The sequence below is a fragment of the Rhincodon typus genome, chromosome 33, assembly GCF_021869965.1.
Source record: "Rhincodon typus isolate 14 chromosome 33, sRhiTyp1.1, whole genome shotgun sequence".
Taxonomy (NCBI): Eukaryota; Metazoa; Chordata; class Chondrichthyes; order Orectolobiformes; family Rhincodontidae; genus Rhincodon; species Rhincodon typus.
In genome coordinates this window covers 24196105-24215209 of record NC_063364.1, presented here as the reverse complement: position 1 = coordinate 24215209, position 19105 = coordinate 24196105, and the positions used below count along the sequence as shown (strand labels likewise).

The 19105-nt window shown below is 42.0% G+C and overlaps 1 protein-coding gene across 3 annotated transcripts in view; it reads left to right on the top strand.

Moving 5' to 3' along the window:
- Positions 1–7378: 7378 nt before the first annotated feature.
- The window catches only part of LOC109930375, an 18611-nt gene continuing 6884 nt past the window's right edge, over positions 7379–19105 (top strand). Inside the window, exons 1-5 of one of the 3 annotated variants that reach the window (XM_048616085.1) lie at positions 7384–7439; positions 8294–8529; positions 11019–11092; positions 12452–12615; positions 13615–13771. In XM_048616085.1, coding sequence (XP_048472042.1) covers positions 11089–11092; positions 12452–12615; positions 13615–13771 — 325 coding nt within the window. In that variant the 5' untranslated portion in view covers positions 7384–7439; positions 8294–8529; positions 11019–11088. Of the gene's footprint in view, positions 7440–8293; positions 8530–11018; positions 11093–12451; positions 12616–13614; positions 13772–19105 lie in introns of all 3 variants that reach the window. The other 2 variants (XM_048616086.1, XM_048616084.1) reach the window with 2 other exon arrangements.

Genomic DNA, 19105 nt, shown 5'->3' with positions numbered 1-19105 from the left:
TCCAAGTTCCATAACATTAAGCACCCCCATCTGAGATCTGTGTATTGAGCACAGGCTTTGAATTAAATGTACAATTTTAATCTTCCCATTGCGTATCTTTTAATTCCATACTGACTGACATTGCCACTGACTGAGACAAGAAAGGACTGTGCTCAAACAAGATGGAATATCTTGAGTTAAAAACCATTAATGATGACAAACGAGAGAATATTACATGATCACACCGAAGTTGTGATTATTCTTTCACAAGTGCAGTTCTAAAGGCACATGACAAGAATCAAGATTTCTTATGATTGAAACATACTTCAGTAAAACACTATCGTGTGTGACATTTCAAGAGTTTCTCAGATAAGATTCTAAAGAATTTCTGGAAAGTGATGTGTGATAATTTTCTATTCCCAGCTTTTGCTTTTAATGTCCACACAGGATGGAAATCATATCAATCAGCTGTGAAATTACCAGCAGATTAAAAGTAACATTACCCTCAAATTCCTCTCCAAAATCATTGAACTGTTATTGCCCAGCTTCATATTGATCTCTCCAGTTTGAATCATGATTGACCATACTTTTCACCCCACCTGAGCATCTTGCTGGCCAATACCCCCTACATTTCACAACTGCAACCCCAGCACACTGTTACCCCAGGTTTCTGTGTACTTCTCCATACCGTTTGGCATGGTCCACCATGCCATCTTCCTCCATTGCCTTTCTGTCTAATGGAAAAGGGCAAGAGTGTAGGATTGGGTGAACTGCTTCAGCAGAGAGCTGGCACAGACACAATGGGCCAAATGGCCTTCTTCTTTGTGTAACCATTCCGTAATTCTACTCTATATTTAATCTCTTGTGAAAGTGTCCTTGTGAAGTTTCAATCCTCTCTGTCCCAACGTAGCCAATTCACCTCCAACAATGGACTTCCTTCCTATGTCCACATACGTACCTCTGGAATATTTCAGGGATCTAATCTTGGGCTGTCCTTCTTTCCCATATGCATACTGGCTCTCAGTGGTATCTCCTGACAAAAGTCAGCATCACATGTACAGTGATGAATTTGAACAATGTCTCTCCACCATTCAGAACTGCTTCTTTGATGGCAAACTGCTCAACTTAGGACTTGATCAATCAGAATGTCTTCTTACTCAACCTGCTTTCTGCTGGCCTAACTGCTCCAAAATTCTACCATCCACATTCTGTCCCGTGTATTCTAGGGACCATTCATTCCTTTTTTATTCACTCAGAGGGATTGGGTGTCACGAGCTTTGTCCTATTTGTCCTTGATAAGATGTTGATGCGCTGTCTCCTTGAACTGCTACAGTCCATTTGGTGTAGACATACTCACAAGACCATCTGGAGGGCAGTTCCAGGATTTTGACCCAATGACACTGAAGGATGGGTGATCTATTTCCAAGTCTGTATGGTGAGTGGCTTCAAGGTGGTAGTGCTGTTAAAATCAAGACCAATCTAGGGCCAAGTGGAGAATTGTTAAATGAATAGAGTTTGGAAAATATATTCAATGTCAGGTATATCGTCTCAACTCCTCTCAGCTGTATACATCCAATCACATATTCCAGTAAATGGAACACATTTTCTTCCAGACCCATTACATGGACTGTTTCTTGTGAATGCTGAGTGCACTATTAAAATAATTGTGTGTGGGGGAGTGAGTTTTTCCTGCTTATCAGTTTGAGAGCATAGGAATTCAACACTTTTCTACTTTGACATCCAATATTAGCATCAAGGACTTCCATGTAGGTCTACCATAGTTAGATGCAGAGTACAGCACTCTGTATGGCAGGAGTGTGCTGGAAGGCAAGATCATTTTTAGCCCATTCTGGTTTTGGAACACTGAGGGGTGTTGACACCTAGACAAGTATCAGGCACATAGGAAAGTAGCAGAAAATAATTGGACAAAAATAATCAGTTACTCTTAACTGCATTTAACATAATTGTGTACGTATATGGCCATAAAACACACACAACAATAACCAGGTGATCAACCTGCAGAGGCCAGGAGTTCAGGCCAATATAAAAATGTTTACAGGCCCATCTTAGGCAGCCTTGCAGGTTGCCTGAAATAAGTGCAGGCCTCACTTGTGAAAATGTAGAAATGCCCTGTACATTTTGGACTTGGATTTCTCAAATTATGGTGTTCAAGTTTGGACTGTCATTTCTAGGGCCTTCGTAGCCTAAGTAAAGGTCCAAAGGATTCACCATATAAACATAGAGGCTACAATAACAGGTCAGAGGCTAGGAATCCTGCAGAAAATAACTCACCTCCTGACTCCCGAAAACCTGTCGATAAATTACAAGGCACAAATCAGGAGTGTGATGGAATCCAGTTGCCTGGATGGATGCAGCTCCAACAACACTCAAGAAGTTTGACACCATCCAGGACAAAGCAGCCCACTTGATTGGCACCATATCCACAAGCATCCACTCCCTCCACCACCGACAGTCACTAGCAGCAGTGAGTACTATCTACAAGATGCACTGCAGAAATTCACCAAAGATCCTTAAACAGCTCCTTCCACACCCATGATCACTTCCATCTAGATGGACAAGAGCAGCAGATGGGAACACCACCACTTGTAAGTTCTCCTCCAAGCCACACACCAGCCTGAATTGCAAATATAAAGATGTTCCCTTACTGTTGCTGGGTCAAAATCCTGAAATTCCCCACCTAAAAGTATGGTGGATCAATCTACAGCACATGGACTGCAGCGGTTCAAGAAGGCAGCTCACCGGCACCTTCTCAAGGGCAACCAGGGATGGGCAGTAAATGCTGGCCAGCCTCTCACATTTAAAAATTGCTGTTGGCTATGACAGTGTTTTGTATTTTGTGGAGTCAGAGGGAAGAAGTACCCCTCTTGGATTCACAAACCATGGGCCAATATTAACTGGGCCTTGATTCCCTCCAGAACTTCTCTATCTGTTGAACTTATTGCTAGATCACAACATGAGTCAAATTTTGGAAGGTCCCACCAGATGAATTGTATCAGTGCTTCTGATTTAATTTAGTTGCTTCGGGCCACGTTCTAAGTATCATCTCTATGCATCGGTAGAAGCACATGAGTTTGGGATTCTAATAGGTTTGCCTCCTGTCTTAAAGAAAGGACAGAGCTCACAGAGTGAGAGAGTATTTGCAGTATCTTGGTGCCTCTTTTCAGATGATTCTGAATTAGATGGCTTTGAAATGCAATGGAGATAAACCAGTGAAAAGGGTCTTTGTTCTCAGGAGTGTTAGACTGACTGTTGCTGAGAGGGTGGCCTGTGCAGCTTTATCAAAGATGCACAACCCCATTGTGGCTTTTCTCACAGTACAGATGTTTCAGACCAGTTTCAAAAGGTATCTTGTTCATTTAAAAGGTTTTATACAATGACTGCATTTGAGAAAAAAACCACTCTGTAATATATCATGATGGAAGGAACTTTACTTTCTTTGGTTCAACTGCATGCTCTGTATTTATCACTCAACATAGTGATGCATGTACATCAGCTCTATTGTGACAGAATATGTCATTCTCACATGTTGCCACAATTGCACAGCTCCTCCTTAAGATTGCTACAATGCATTAACACGTACATGAGCTTGTTATCTCCCTCACCTTTTGCCTCCAACCTTTCTCTCACTTGAAATTGTTCCTAAAGATCATTTGAAGACACAATCTCAGGTGAGCTGTGTTTAATTTCTCTGCAATCTCACTTTTCCCAGCGGAGGTGAGTTGTAACAGCTCATCATCTCTGTATGCATTCTCTGCTTAACCTCTATTATCTCTTGCTCTCTCTCTATCTGATTAGACAAGGAAATATGCCTTGGAATGATCACAATGAGTTTTTGAGGATGAAAGACTAATTACTGCTAAGTAAAAACTAAGTAAGCTTTTGTCAAAGTGAATAAAGACACCCCATATGCTCTGGCTCAAGCATTCCTGGGGACATTTCCTTAACACTTCTTCAGTTGCATCTCAGAGATTTGAATGTGACATTTTGTGTGGCAGCAAACTGTGACTGACAGGGAATGCACACTAGACGTGTCATTTTTCATATTATATATAGATAACGGCCCATTATTCCTCTGAACTTTCCTATATTGTATCTCCCAGTCTCCAAATGTAGCACTCTTGCATCCTTACTGCATTGAAATCAAAATTCTTCCCCAGCACTAACTCACACTGTATCACAGACATCAAGCTACAAATTCCCTCTGAACAACTGGCAGACCTTTAGATCCCAAATAGGCATTGCCCAATGATTGTTGCTTTGTTTGCCTCGTCCTCTGTCCTTTTTTTAAAAACTCTGGCACCGTCCTGCACTTTGGGTATTTTTAACGGTATACATAGAATTCAATATCCAGATTGTTAACTCATCGATGCCTGGCATTACATTCAATACAGCATATATAGCTTTCATCAAAAGAAAGATCAAAAATATGTTGTCTCTGCACTGATCACACTAAAACAGTGGTAAGGATGGCAATCAAGATAGGAATCATTGTTTAACCAGGGAGTTCCAGCCATGATAGGGAATGTTGGGTATGCCAGGGACAGAATTTTAAGTGTGACAGGGAGATATTTTATTGTATATTTTTCTAATGGTGCTTCTATCATTCAAACTATTCAGAAATGCATTGCAAATGCCAAATTTCAAGAAATACAGTCAATGATTTGAAATAGTTTGGTATTTTAATAGATGATTTGTCCTTGAACTTCTATAAACAAAAATTTTTGCGTACAGAGTTAGAACCATCATTGCTAAGGAATGGAATTGAACATGCAGTGTCATCAGTAAATATTTGCCAAGCAGATACAGCATGAGTTAAATGCCATTGAAGATCCCTCTGCAAAATCTGTGAGTCACTTCAAACTTTCACTGAATCATAGAACCCTACAGCGTGGAAGCTGATCATTTAGCCCATCAAGTCCACACCAACCCTCCGAAGAGTATCCCACCCAGACCTGCGCTCCCCTACCCTATCCCAATAACCCCACATTTCCCATGCCTAATCCACCTAGCCTGCACATCATTGGACACTATGGGCAATTTAGCATGGCCAATCCACCTAACCTGCACATCTTTGGACTGTGGGAAGGAAGCCCAAGCAGACATGGGAAGAATTCCACATTAACAGTCGCATGAGGGTGGAATCAGACCTGGGTCCTGGCACTGTGAGGCAGCAGTGCTAACCATTGAACCACTGTGCCACCAAAGAATTACACTGCCAGCATGAAAATCATCATAATCACACTGCACGTGTGCCTTGTGCTATCGTAATAACATCTGAACACCGTGTGTGAAAACTTCACTCTGGCCAGGTAAGACATCATTATCACTCAAAGTTTGAGATCTCATAGTATCAATCTAGAATCATCAACCATGCAGAATTGTCCTGTAACCTCCAGCAATCAAAGATTAATCACTTGGGACCACGGGCATGCTCAACCCCAGGAGAAGAAACACAGGCACATTAGGAAATTTGTCAATATTATCACCTTTTTAAACACATTGCTTTATCAGTTATGAAAATTTTGGAGATGTAGAATGCAAGACAAGGCATTTGGAAAGATGATGTCATGTGGTGAAACCTCCTGGAATACATCCAATTAGGGTTGGCAAACATTTGTCAAACAGATCCCCAACTCACATTAAAATGGCAGCTGCATGTTTTACACCTCCTACCAATTGCCCCAGATGAAGGTCAAAGGTGAAAATAGTTTATTATTTCAGAGTTTCTTTGGGGACTAAGATGAGGAGGATTGTATCTCTGAGCTCTGTGAAAGATCCCCATTCCACATTTGCTTGTGATCCTTCTTTGTTTATCTCGCATGTTTCTGTGGGTCCCCGGCTGCAGCTTCTTTCCATGCCAAAGCCGATAATCTGTTGACGAAATTCAGGCCAGGTATTAAAATGGCCCAAGCTCATGTTCACCATTTGGCCCAAGTCAAAGTCAAGTCTACTGTGAAAACCATCACTCAGGCAAGTTGTGTTTAATTTTAGCAGCGCTTTTTTTTTAAACCACGTCATATGATTGTACTTAATAATTTCCTTGACTATAATTAATGCTATTCTCTGACATTTGAAGTAAAATTTTACAAAATTCAGTCATGGGCCAGCATTTATTGCCCATTCCTAATTTCCCTTGAGAAAGTGGTTGTGAGCTGCCTTCTTGAAGCACCACAGTTCATTCACCACAGGTACACCCACAATGCTGCTAGGGAATGAGTTCCAGGATCTTGACCTAGCGACACTAAAGCAGCAGCAATATATTTCCAAGTTAGGATGCGAATGACTTGGAAGGTAACCTCCAGCTGGTTGCATTCCCACGGATCTGTTATCCTTGTCTTTCCAGGTAGTGGTGGTCATTAGTTTGGAAGGTTCTTTCTAAGGATCCCTAGTGAATTTCGGCAATGTATCGTCTAGATGGTACATAACGCTGCTAATGTACATTGGAGGTAGAGAGAGAGAGTGTGTTTGTGGATTTGGTGTCACTCAGGTGGGCGGCTTTGTCCTGAATGGTGTCAAGTTTCTTGAGTGTTGTTGGAGCTGCACTCATCCAAATAAGTAGAGAAAGTATTCCATCACACTTCTGACTTTTGCCTTGTGGATGGTGGACAGGCAGGAGGTGAGTTATTCCTAGCCTCTGACCTGCTCTTGCGGCGATAATATTTACATGGGTGGTCCAATTTAGTTTCTTGAATTGGTTCAGCAATGATTGTAGATTATAAGTGGCTGTCAAATATGGATGCCCACCAAATAAGTCTATTTGTTTTGCGAGACTCTGTCACATAATTTGCCCTGCTCAACTTTTAAAGTATGAGAATAGGTTTAGGAAAAAGGCCTCAGTTTTGAGCCTAAACAGTTGAAGCACAATGTCCAATGGAACAGCAAGGAACAATAGGGACACACAGAGGCTAAAGTTGGAGGAACATTGAGTGAGGTAACAGAGATATTTTCAGGCAAATTTAAGATTCACATTTTACACAGAGAGCGGTCAGTAGGTGGGAAATATATCTGGGTGGAGTAGTAGACGCTAACATTCTGGGAATAGTTAACAAAAGTGAGACATTATGTGGACAGAGCTGTTTGAATGATGAGCTAGGATCAGTTGAAAGGCCTCCTTTGATTATACCTTCCCCACGTGAGCCTAATTTCTGGGCATAGTTTCTTAACTCTTGTCTAAATGCAACCCTGTTAACATTGCACTTGAATAAAACAAACAATAATTCAAAATCCCCCTGTAACCATTTTAAACTGAGCATTGTAAGTTAGCAGATTAGGATGAGCAATGCTGGAACACTTATTCATCCTGGATAAGATCCTTACCCAGCCGGGTAAATTTAGCAATGTTATGTGCGGTCACCTAGCAACCAGCCATGTAAACACAGCCTACTCCATGGCTCAGAACACACCTTAATCGCAGACTGGTGGAGTTTGCACAGACCATTGTGAGTAATTCATCTAATTTTTTAAAAAACAAAGTTTTTGTTTCACCAGAAAGCATATGATTAGCTGAACCATACAAACCCATTTTTAACCTGTAGAATGTTCTATCATCCTGCTATCATCACTGTGTTGGCATGGAGTACATTAAGTGTCCTCCACAGCTTGAGCGCTGCCATACTTACTTCTGAGTCAGGGGTTTGTGGGTTCAACACTCCATCCTGCAAAGTGAACACAAATCCCAGGCTAAGCCCCCACTGTAGCACTGAGAGGGTTCTGCCCTGTCAGTGGTGCTTGCTTCAAAGATGAGATGTTAAATTAAGGTCTCCCCTGCCTGTTAGGTGGGTGCAAAAGAAGTCAGGGGAATTTTCCCTGAAGTGCTGGCCATGGTTTACCACTCAACCAACACCAGTAGAACAGATTAATAAAAGTGCAATGCTGAAGCTCCAAAACAAAGACAAAACAAAACAAAAAAAAAAATCAGGTCTGGTGGCATCTGTGCAGTGGGAAACAAAGTTAATATTTTGACTCAAATATGACTCTTCCTTGAAATTAGATCCTGGAACTCTGAGAAGGAGTCACATTGAACTCAAAACATTAACTCAGTTCCTCTCTCCACAGATGTTGCCAGGCCTCCCGAGTTTCTTTAGCATTTTCTGATTTTATTTCGTTTAATCAGGTTACTTGACCATCATTGAACTGTTGTTTGTGGTATCTTGCTGTGTTAAAAAAAAGGAATAGGTTTTCCACATTATAATGTTCTTCAAAAGTACTCCATTAGCCGAAAAGTAGCTCAGGATGTCTGAAGATCATGAAAGGTGTATAAATGCAAGTTCTATTTTTTTATTATATGATGAAGCCGAGCAATGTTGGAATCAAGTGAGGAAAAGACCCAGCATTCCTGTTTCTGATTACTATTTATCGATGCCAGAAGACAGTGAAGCTTAACTGGGATGCTCAAGACCATTGAAGAACTTACTGGCACTCACAATCTAGGACTGCATGAAAAATAGCATCATGGTTCAGCTATTTAGGAGGCAGCTGAGATCTGCACAACTGTAACCCAGCAGAGAGTTGCCACCTCCTAGAGAAGATGTAATTGCAAAACAAATGCTAAGGTTTTGCAGTGTGTATAAATGAGGTGGTTGTACTGGCAGCTATTGATTTCTATTGGGCTTGCTTAATTCTGTATTGCCTGGATTTGCACTATGCAAAACTTACTGTGATGTCCCTATAAATTCTCGTGAGAAAGAAAGTCTGGAAATAAAGATCCCATCTGGCACCTTCATGGGACTTTGACTCAAAGTTGAAACAATGCCAAATGGGTCTGTTCAGCTGAGAATGAGTTCATGCAAATGAGCTTGAGTAGATGCATAAAATGCTGTTGATTGGCCGACAAGTACTGTAAAACCCACAATAGAGGCCCAGTTTCACACAGTCGCCAGGACCCCTCATTGTTCTGCCCTGTAGCTGCTGCTGTGATGGGGGATATCAAACAGAGACAGCAAGAGTGACTGAAAAGTCTCCAATAAAAATATTAAATGAACATGTTGTTTAACAGTAACACTAAACTCAATGCAGGAATTTATGGCCCCCTTCAGCCCATTATTATCCACACTTGTATTTTGTTTCCCATTTTCTGCACGCAGATCCTGGTCTGATGAAATCCATGATACACTTGGGTCTTTCAGTTCATTAATGCCTAATTGAATTGATTTGGTTGAGTATGAGACTCCCTTGTTTGCATTTTATGACTGGCAGGCCAGCTGAATGAATTGTTTCCATGTGTGGTATGAGAGTACGGTGCCACCAGTAGGCACACTGGGTACCATGGTTACGATACAGCAGGCGTGCCAGCACGGTGACATAATTTTCAGTACTGGCGCCTACTGTTGCTGGGAGACTAAGAGCCAGGCTGTGAAATAATTTTTTTTCCCTTAAAAGAGTCTAAAGTATCTCGCATAGAGTAGGCACAGAATGTCACGTTGATGCCAAGCAAATTCAACTGATAGACAGACCTGAGACTTAGTCTGTCTCCATCTGCCTAATGTAACGGCAATGTTCATGCTCTGCCACAATTGAGCTTCCAATGCTCTTTAATCTAAATCTGTTTTACACAGACTGAATACGAATTTGAAACAAAATACAGTCTCTATCCTACCCTATTCCCCATCTCAGTAATAAAGGCTCCCAGGAGCATGTTTATGCTACAGAGAAGGAAGATCCCAGGTTTGAGCCAAACTCAACTGAGAAGACAGCTGGAGATCTATAATTGGCCTCAATCTCCCTGAACTACGAATGAAAATAACCAAAGAAGGGTTCTTTCCAGCTCCCTTTCATTGCACAGTTAAAAGCCAGGTAGGGATGCCAGGTGAGGTGAACACAGGACTAGGATTGCATATGATGCCCCTTCAACAATTAAAACAGCATGGCCAGACTTAAGTGTGAAGAATGGCCACTCATCAGACACAAATTTGGAAGTATTGGGTAGGGTAATATCTTCGGAATAGGCAGTGAGAAATCTGAGTGAGGAATATCAGTAATGCATAACCTAGTGACACTATTATAACTCAGAGATGACATTTCACCTCTCAACATGTTCCAGAAACCCAGTGGTTAACTGTTTTGAATACAATGTTTCATTTACTTTCACATATTTCTATGACAAGAAAACAATAATAGATCTCTCTCACTACAATACCAGCTTTTTTTTATTCTATCTTCCCAAGTATAGTCAAGGAGCAAGCACCCAGTTCTGTTTCCAGGGGTTAAATCTCAGACCTAGGCTGAAAATGGCAATATACTTCAGAATTTTAAAAAAAAGTGTTTTTAGTTTACATTCTTTTCTGCTGTGACTTTGACTATTATTGGGCAATGGTCATTTCCTGGCAACTCAGACCAACTGCAGATTTTCACATCACCTCGAACCTGTGCAGTAAGTGTTACCCCATTGAAAGCCTGATTCTGGTCTTCATTCAGTTACCACTCATACTCCAAAAGCGGATCATCTATTGATAGCGATCCAGAGCAGGAACCCTGTCCAACAATCCCCTCACTGATGTCAGATGCAGTGCTTCCTACAACAATGAAGGCATCACTGGAAAAGACAGCTTTTGCTGCCCATCTCTAATTACCCTTGAACAGAGAAGCTTTCTATGTGTTGTTGGCAGACAGTTAACAGTCAACCAATGTCATGATGGGTTAGGTAAGGATGGCAGATTTCCTTTTCTTAAGGGCATGAGTGAACCAGATGGGTTTTCACAACAATAGTTGATAGTTTCATGGTCACCAGACCTAAAACTAGCTTGATATTTGTTAGTTGAATTTTAAACTTCACCTGTCACCACAGTGGAATTTGAACTCATATCAACAGATCATTAGCCTGGCTCTGGGATTACCTGTCTGGTGACATTACCACTTTGCCACTCAAAGCCTTCACAGTTTGCATGGTACAGACACACATTAACTTGACCAATGGCCATACTGCATACGAGTAGCCAACAAACTGACTTCAGGAGCAGGAGCAGGAGCAGGAGCAGGAGCTGTAGAAAAATCACTTTTCCCACATTCTTTTCTTTTCACAGCAGTGAACAAACCAGCAACTAAAAAGAAGAGATCCTTTCCTGGTGGCTCTGTTTACACAGTTCAATAAATATGGGTAATTTTCACATTTATATATGTTGTTGAAATGACATTTTCATTGTGAAAATATGTTGGGTAGGGAGAGGATGTCAAAGTCACCCTAAGTGGGAAAAGCTATACCCAGAAATATAACTGCAGAACCTCAAAAGATCTGTCATAGAATCCCTACAGTGTGGGAGCAGACCATTTGGCCCATTGAGTCCACATTGACCCTCCAAAGAGCATCCCATCCAGACCTAGCCCCTACCTTATCCCTGCATTTCCCACCCTAGACCCCTAAGGGCAATTTAGCATAGTCAATCCACCTCACCTGCACAGTGGGAGGAAACCCACGCAGACATGGGGAGAATGTGCAAACTCCACACAGACATCACTCAAGGCTGGAATTGAAAATGGGTCCCTAGTGCTGTGAGGCAGCACTGCTAACCACTGAGCCACCATGCCACCTCCTGTCCTAGCTACTTATCTTGTTAGTCACCTAGATCAGAGTACAGTTATCTGTTTAAAATTTCTCTTTTGTTAATTCTTTCTTCTGCCAATTCCTTCTCCTGTGCTCTTCTCTCCTGAAACAAAAGGAAAATATTGCTGCTAACAGAAGTTAAAAAAAATGCTGGAAAACACTCAACAGGCAGTATCTGTGGAGAGAGAAGCAGAGTTAATGTGTCAAGTTGATGATCTTTCATCAGGAAATGTTAAAGATGAAAGTGTCTTGTCCCAGATCAATAACCCCAGTGTTGAAGCAATGGTCATGCATGCCCTACATAAATACATCATTCTCACTGCTACACAGGAATTGCTTGCCCTAGAACACACAAACTGGAAATCAAGCATCCACAAGGCCATCAACCACTTTGAGTGTCACCAAGTGGAACAGAGGCCAAGTGTAAGCAATGGGAAAAGTGCTCAGAATCCAAAGTATCCCAGCCACCCACCTCAAACACCACATGTCCCCAGTCATGCAACAGTTTGTGGCTCCAGGATTGGACTATTCAGCCACTGCAGAAACCACACCCAGAAGAGAAGTAAGTTGTCCTCAACCATAAGTCTATGTCAAAGAAGAAGTTAGAGATCGACAACTTTTTAAGTAATTACCGAGCCAGGGAATAGGACACAGTGAAATAATAAAAAGGGAAAGATTTGTGATGGGGAAGACAGCATTCTAGAGTGATGGTGCAAAGCAAAAAAATGTGCCTCCCAACTCATCCTTGGTTTCTTAACTTGTTCCATTATGACTGCTTGTTGTCTTGCATCCAGAATGTGACTAAGAAACTCTAATAAATATCATAATTTGGAAAAAAAAGGAGAAACAAATCAATGTATTGGATTGTTGACAATACAGCCACCCAAAAGTTAAATGAAAGTGTTTGAATCCCAGATTTCAGAACTAACCATGAAAATACACTGAACAAAGACTTTCATAGAAATGTGATTTGGGCAAATTATCCCTCAATTGTCGCTCAGCTTCAGATGTCACCAGCGATCTACAGACTTCTCCAGGAAAAAGGAATTCTGCCTGACCAACAGATCCAAATAATCCAGGTAAAGGAGGAAACAAAATGTCTTGATGGAAAGTTGAAATACTGAAAGATCTGGGAAACGGGTGCTAAAATTGCCCACTGTGTCTGTAGACTTTACAAAAGATAAACTTATTAAGGCAGTTAATATTGTTGCAGTGACTTGAGCTGATGTCAGCAGAGAATGGGACTAGACTTGGCATGGATACCACTCAAGAGAAGCAGTTTTTTATTCATTCATAGAATGTGGGTATCACTGGCTAGGCCAGAATTCAATACCCAATGATCTTGTGGTGCAGTCTCCCTACCTCTGAACTAGAAGATCTGGGATCAAGTCCCATCTGCCCCAGCTAGTGTGTCATAACATGCTTAAACAGATCGATTTTAAAACAAAAACAAACATTCATCGTCCATTCCCAAAAATTGCCTTTAAAAAGGTGCTGAGAAAGTGGTGGTGACTTGCCTTCTAAAACCACTGCAATCCTTGGGGTATAGGTACCCCCACAGTGCTGTTAGGATAGAGTTCCAGAATTTTTACCCAGTGACAGTGTAGGAATGGTGAGTTAGTTCCAGATCAGGTTAGTGCATGATTTGGAGGGGAACTTGTGGGTGGTTGTGCTGAAAACAGAGTGCTGGAGCTCACAGTGGGTCAGGCAGCATCGTGGAGAGAGAGCATGCTAACATGGAGTTGAGATGCTCTTGTCCTTCTAGGTGCTACACATTTGGAAGCTGTGGACACTCATCCTCAAGACTCACAGAAAAAGGCTAAAAACAAGGCTGGGGTACTGGACAACTACGGAACGTACACAAGAAATATAAAGCAGTTTTAAGAATACAGGGGAGACACAGTTGAGGAAGGGAATCAGAAATTCACTAAAGTACGCAGAAGATTCATTTGGAAGATATGTAAACAAAGAGTGATTTTTTTTGCACTTGCTTCTTTGCTGAAATGTGATCTAAGTTTTTGAATTTTATTCATTTATATTTTAAATTTTAGATGGTATTCCATCTCTTTTTCTTGCAGAGGGAATGTAGCCAAGAGCTTAAAGTTGCAAAACTGCTTTCACTGTTAGAAGGAGAAGGATGTTGGGTCTTGGAGCCATTCTTTGATCTGCTGAATGAGACAGGCTATGTTCAGTTGGCCAAAGTCTTACAAAGCACAGCATTAACAAAGTGTCAAGGTAAAGAAACTGATACCAACTGCAAGAGAGATTTTTGTTGTAATTGTAACAAGGTCAGCCAGGTGGACCTCATAGAATACGAATTCCCCAATTGGGGCCATTAATCTGGTCCAATCAGGGAGTCCTGGCTGACAGATATAAACAGGAGTATCAGAGGTCCTGTTCCCTCTGACAGCTGGCTCTGTGGGACCTGGATCAGTTGAAGGACTCTCCCTCATGTAAATAAAAGGGTGATTTAGTGATGGGATACCAGTTGCTGTGGTGTTATTTCAGCAGCGACGAGAGTGGGATTAATGATGTAACTATGCAAAAGCGCTAAACTAGCTGAAGCCCAACTTGACTTCAAACAGGCACTACAACTGGATTTATCATGGGAAAATGCGGCAAGTAGAGCATATGAGTTGTAGTATTCCGACAGAAGTGGACACTCTCTACTAGTCCTACTGAGCTTGGGGAACACTGTTAGAGTGAAGGCAATTGCATAACCTCACTCACTAAACACAGAGGGACCACAGGTCAGCCCACAGCAAAACCCCAAAACAAAGCCAAGCGTTGGCCAAACATTTAAAAGTTTCTTCAGGATCCAGGCCAGCAAGCCGTTGCAGTTGCTGCCAGTATGCAGACTCGAGGCAGCAAGAGTCCCACTAGACCTAAACGGAGTAAGAGAACTCATAGGCCAGTACCCAGGAGAGTACACACCCTGGAAAGTCCACCTACATCTGGTTTGCAACAGTTAAATTGCTTCGCAATGTCCAAATCAGAACCAATCAAAACAAACTTCAGGTTAAATGATCACCCAGTTCTAATGGAGGGCAATTGTGGCACGACTGTTTCAGTGATTGCAGAATCAGTCTTTAACAAAATTTGCTCTGGACTCCAATCCCAAAGTTTAAGACCTCGGCTAGACTGAGAACCTATACCAGAGAACCTTTATAGATTAAAAAAGGTACAAATTTGGTTCCAGTCTCTTATGACAAGCAGCTGGTTCAGTTATCATGGCTTGTAGTGAAAGGCTAGGGCCCAAGCCTGATAGGGTGAAATTGGTTGAGAAAGATTCACCTTGATTGGCTCAACATTTTTTTGGTTAGAAAATGGCTGTTTGAGTGAAATCCTAATTAATTACCCAGAATTTTTTCAGGAAGGTCTAGGGACTATCAAAGGAGCCAAGGCCACCTTACATGCTGACCAGGAAGCAATTCCATGATTCTGCAAGTTCTGCCCAGCGCCATTTGCCTTACGGGCAAAAGTAGAGGCAGATATCAGAAGATTGAAAAGCAAAGGAATCATCAAACCAGTCCAGTTTGTGGAATGGGCAGCAGTCAAACCAATTGGTCAGTTTGCCTTTGTGGGGATTTTAAACGAATAGTAAACTGCTTTTCGCAGCTGGATAAATATCTAATTCCCTACATAGCAGATGTAAATGCAAAGTTGGCAGGGGGCAGTATTTCACGAAGCTGTACATAAGCCATGCCTATTTGCAAATGCAGTTAGATGAGGATTCCCAGAAGTATGCTACAACTAATACCCATAAGCGCAATGTTTCAGGCACCCCAAGTGACCTGTTTGGGCTACAGAATCGACAAGATCGGATTACATGCAGCGGAAGAAAAAGTGAGGGCGATCAATTGGGGCCCGGCTCCCACGTCTGTACTGGAGCTTGGGTCTTTCCATAGTAATTAACCAGCCCGAGGAAAGTTTCTACATTACCTGGTCTCCATCCTGGAACCTTTGTATTAACTCTTTAAAAAAGGGGCAGCCTTGGAAATGGTCATGTAGCCAAGCTATATCTTTTAGGGAAGTGAAGAAACAGCTATTATCCTTGGAGGCACACTATAATCCCAATGGAGATCTGGTATTGACATGTGATGCATCCCCATATGGCATTCGTATAGATTAGCTCATAGGTGGTCCAATGGAGAGGAACACCCAAATAGTGTAAGTATCCAGGACTTTGGCTAATGTGGAGCATAAATATGCCAAGAGAGAGAAGGAAGGTTTGATGGTCATATTTGGAGTCAGGAAGTTTTACTGATTCCTTTATGGTCATAAATTTGTAATAATAATGGATAACCCCTGATAGGTCTATGGAAAGAGGACAAGGCAGTGCCACCCATTGAATTCAGCGATGGGCTCTAATAATAATGGAGTATAACCAGAAGTTAGAACACCACAGAAGGCCAAGTAGTGAATGCAGATGTATTGAGCCACCTCCTGTTGACAGGCGGACCACCAGTGGGGTTAAATCTTCTGGATACACTTCCAGTCACAGCTGACAATATTAGAGACTTTTGACTTAGAAAGATCCAGTCTTGACAAAACTGAAACAGCTGGTGGCGATGGGGGAAACCAAAAGGGCCATCACAACCAGAATTGAAACTTTTCTTGACCTAAAAAGAGACCGTGGAAGACGACATATTATTATAGGGAGCAAGAGTGATTGTCCCGAGCAAAGGTCGCCGCCATATACAGGCTGAACTGCACCGGGGATTTTCAAAATGAAGATAATCGGTGGGAAGTTATGTCTGCTGGCCAGGACTGGATGCAGACATAGCCATATTAACAAGCATGTAAGGACCACTTAAGAGCCTCTTTCCACATTGTTGCTGAGAAGGTTTTTTTTTTAAAAAAAAGCCAAAACAAAAAAAAGGCACATACCTGACAGGTAAAACTGCTTGTCAGTTGGAGGGAGAAGCCTTCTGTCTGCAAGAATTTCATCATGGACTAGAAGGAGGGATGCTGAAAAACCACACCCCCCCCACCCCCACCACAAATAGCCATTCGCTCTTCCCCTTAATTTTATCCCCAGGTTGCAACTTTGTCATCAGTCTCTAGGGGGTGTTGTACCAGCAGTGGTCAAAATGGCATTGCTGAGTATTTGGGCTGCCAGCCTCTGATTGTCCCACCCAGAGAGATCTGTAGGTTGTCATATCCTAGGGTCGCTTACTCAGTTGGTACATCATCTGGTGTCTATTGAGTATCTGATGGGCCCACCTTCTAAGAACGAGTATGTGTATCTCAACTGTTTGGGCAGGCAGCATGTTTGACATCAACCCAATAAGGAAGATTCTGCTCTTAAATTACTCACCTTCTCAGTGGAAACCACTGGTCAGACTACATCCACACCTGGAAAAGCCAAGAATGATGAGCTGATATCAGTTTTATGCTTATCACCTTAACTTTCCTGAGATATCCTAAAACTGGTTTTCATAGAGTCTAAGATCTAGTGGAGTAGCACCCAAGCTGATTCAATAGCTCCTTTTTCAGTTTTGGGCTTCTGTTGAAAGTCAATTTCACTCCCCTGAATCCTATATTATTCACACTTGAAAGATTTTCTTTCCAACATAACATTTTAATAGTTCCAACAGCACAGGGAACATTTTTAGAAGTGGGACCAACTTAAAGTAAATATATACATATGATATGATGTGGGAGTGCCAGTGTTGGACTGGGGTGGATAAAGGCAGAAGTCACACAACATTATTGTCCATCAGGTTTATTTGGAATCACACAAGCTTTTGGAGCACAGCCCCTTCGTCAGGTGCAGTGAGTGAGTAGGCCACACAGACAGAGGAAGGGTCACTGGACACAAAAATGTTAACTGATTTTTTTTTCTTCACAGCTGCTACCAGACCTGCTGAGCTTTTCCAGCAACTTTGTTTTTGTTCTTGATTTATGGCATCTGCAGTTCTTTTAGTTTTTTTAATTTCATAACTACACCCCCCCCCTCCCAAAGACCTTATAGGCAGAGAGATCAAGGGCTGAGAGGTTAGGTGTTCAGACAACAAGTATGAGTAGAGTGTCAGATGATAAGTCTCTGCAGGCGACCAAGAGCGTTAGATAGGCTGTAAAAAGTGTTTATTAAGGCAAGGTCAGGGCTATGCTGTCATAACAATCAGGCAGAGCAATAGGAGTTATACAGAGGGTGACATCTCAGGTCAGACATTGATTGTAGGTGCAAGGCTCTGTTCAGAATCTCAGAGTTTTAACCTGGAAATCAGGCCAGTTTTATTCTGAAAGCTGGAACTTAAAAAGATATAACACACTTTGTAGACAGTCGGTGTGGTTCGAACAAAAATAGAATGTATCTACAAATAAACAAACATGTTGGATGAAGTGGGTGGGTAGAGCATGCATGCATAATAAGTAATTCAAAACTGTTCTAACTAATTAAAGGTAGAGAGATCATAATTTATCAAGGTGATGCTGTCAAAACAGGAAAGTAAAAAGAAGATTTTACAGATACAGAACAGTGTAGTGGGGTCACCTGTAGCATGACATGAACCCAAGATCACAGTTGAGGCCTTCTTCATAGGTATGGAACTTGGCTGGTGATTGTTGGGCAGTGTCCATTCATCCATTGTTTACAGTGTCTGCATGGTCACACCAATACACCATGCCTCAGGGCATCTTTGCCTACAGCATTGTCCAGTCATTGCCTGGAGGGGAGAAAGGACGCCATGTTCTTCACAGCCTTCAATAACGATGAGCATCTCACCAAGAACATCCCTACACCTCCACTTCTTACCTTCAAACAACTGCCAAACCTTAGACATTGTCGTCCTGAAGGCTGGGTAGTTTGCTGTGAACATCGACCACAACACCACACAATCCTGCCACAGCAATGTCTGCAGGACATTCAGTTCATCGACATGGACACTACCATCACATGGGAATATCACCCACCCACAATACTCATGTGACTCAGCCAATGTTGTCTATCTCAAACACTGCAGGCAAGCATGCACCCCACCCCCACATCATGTTATATTGGCAAGACCATGCAGACGCTACAACAATGGATGAATGGACACCGCACAACAATCACGATAGGAATGCTCTCTCCCAGTGGGGGAAGTCACTTCAGTGGTCAAGGACATTCAGCCTCTGATCTTCAGGTAAGCATCCTCCAAGGCCGACTTCAAGATACGCAACAATGCAGAATCGCTGAGCAGAGGCTGGTAGCCAAGTTCCACACCCATGAAGGGGGCCTCAACTGCAATCTTGGGTTCGTGTTGTGCTACAGGTGACCCCACCATAAGATCTCCTTAATTTATCAAGGTGATGCTGTCAAAACAGAAAGCATGATCTCTCTACCTTAAAATTAGTTAGTACAGTTGCACACACACTCACACCATTAAAAAAGGTTAGGTACCAAGGCATTGATTCTCAAATAAATTCTTAGGGTAAGAGAATTAGAAAAACAGATATAAAGTGTCCAACAATAAGTTAGAGAAATAGAGAAATAAGAGCTCAGAATCAGTCCTTCCAACCAGACTGGATTGGGTTCACCCTGAGATAGTAGGAACTGCAGATGCTGGAGAATCCGAGACAACA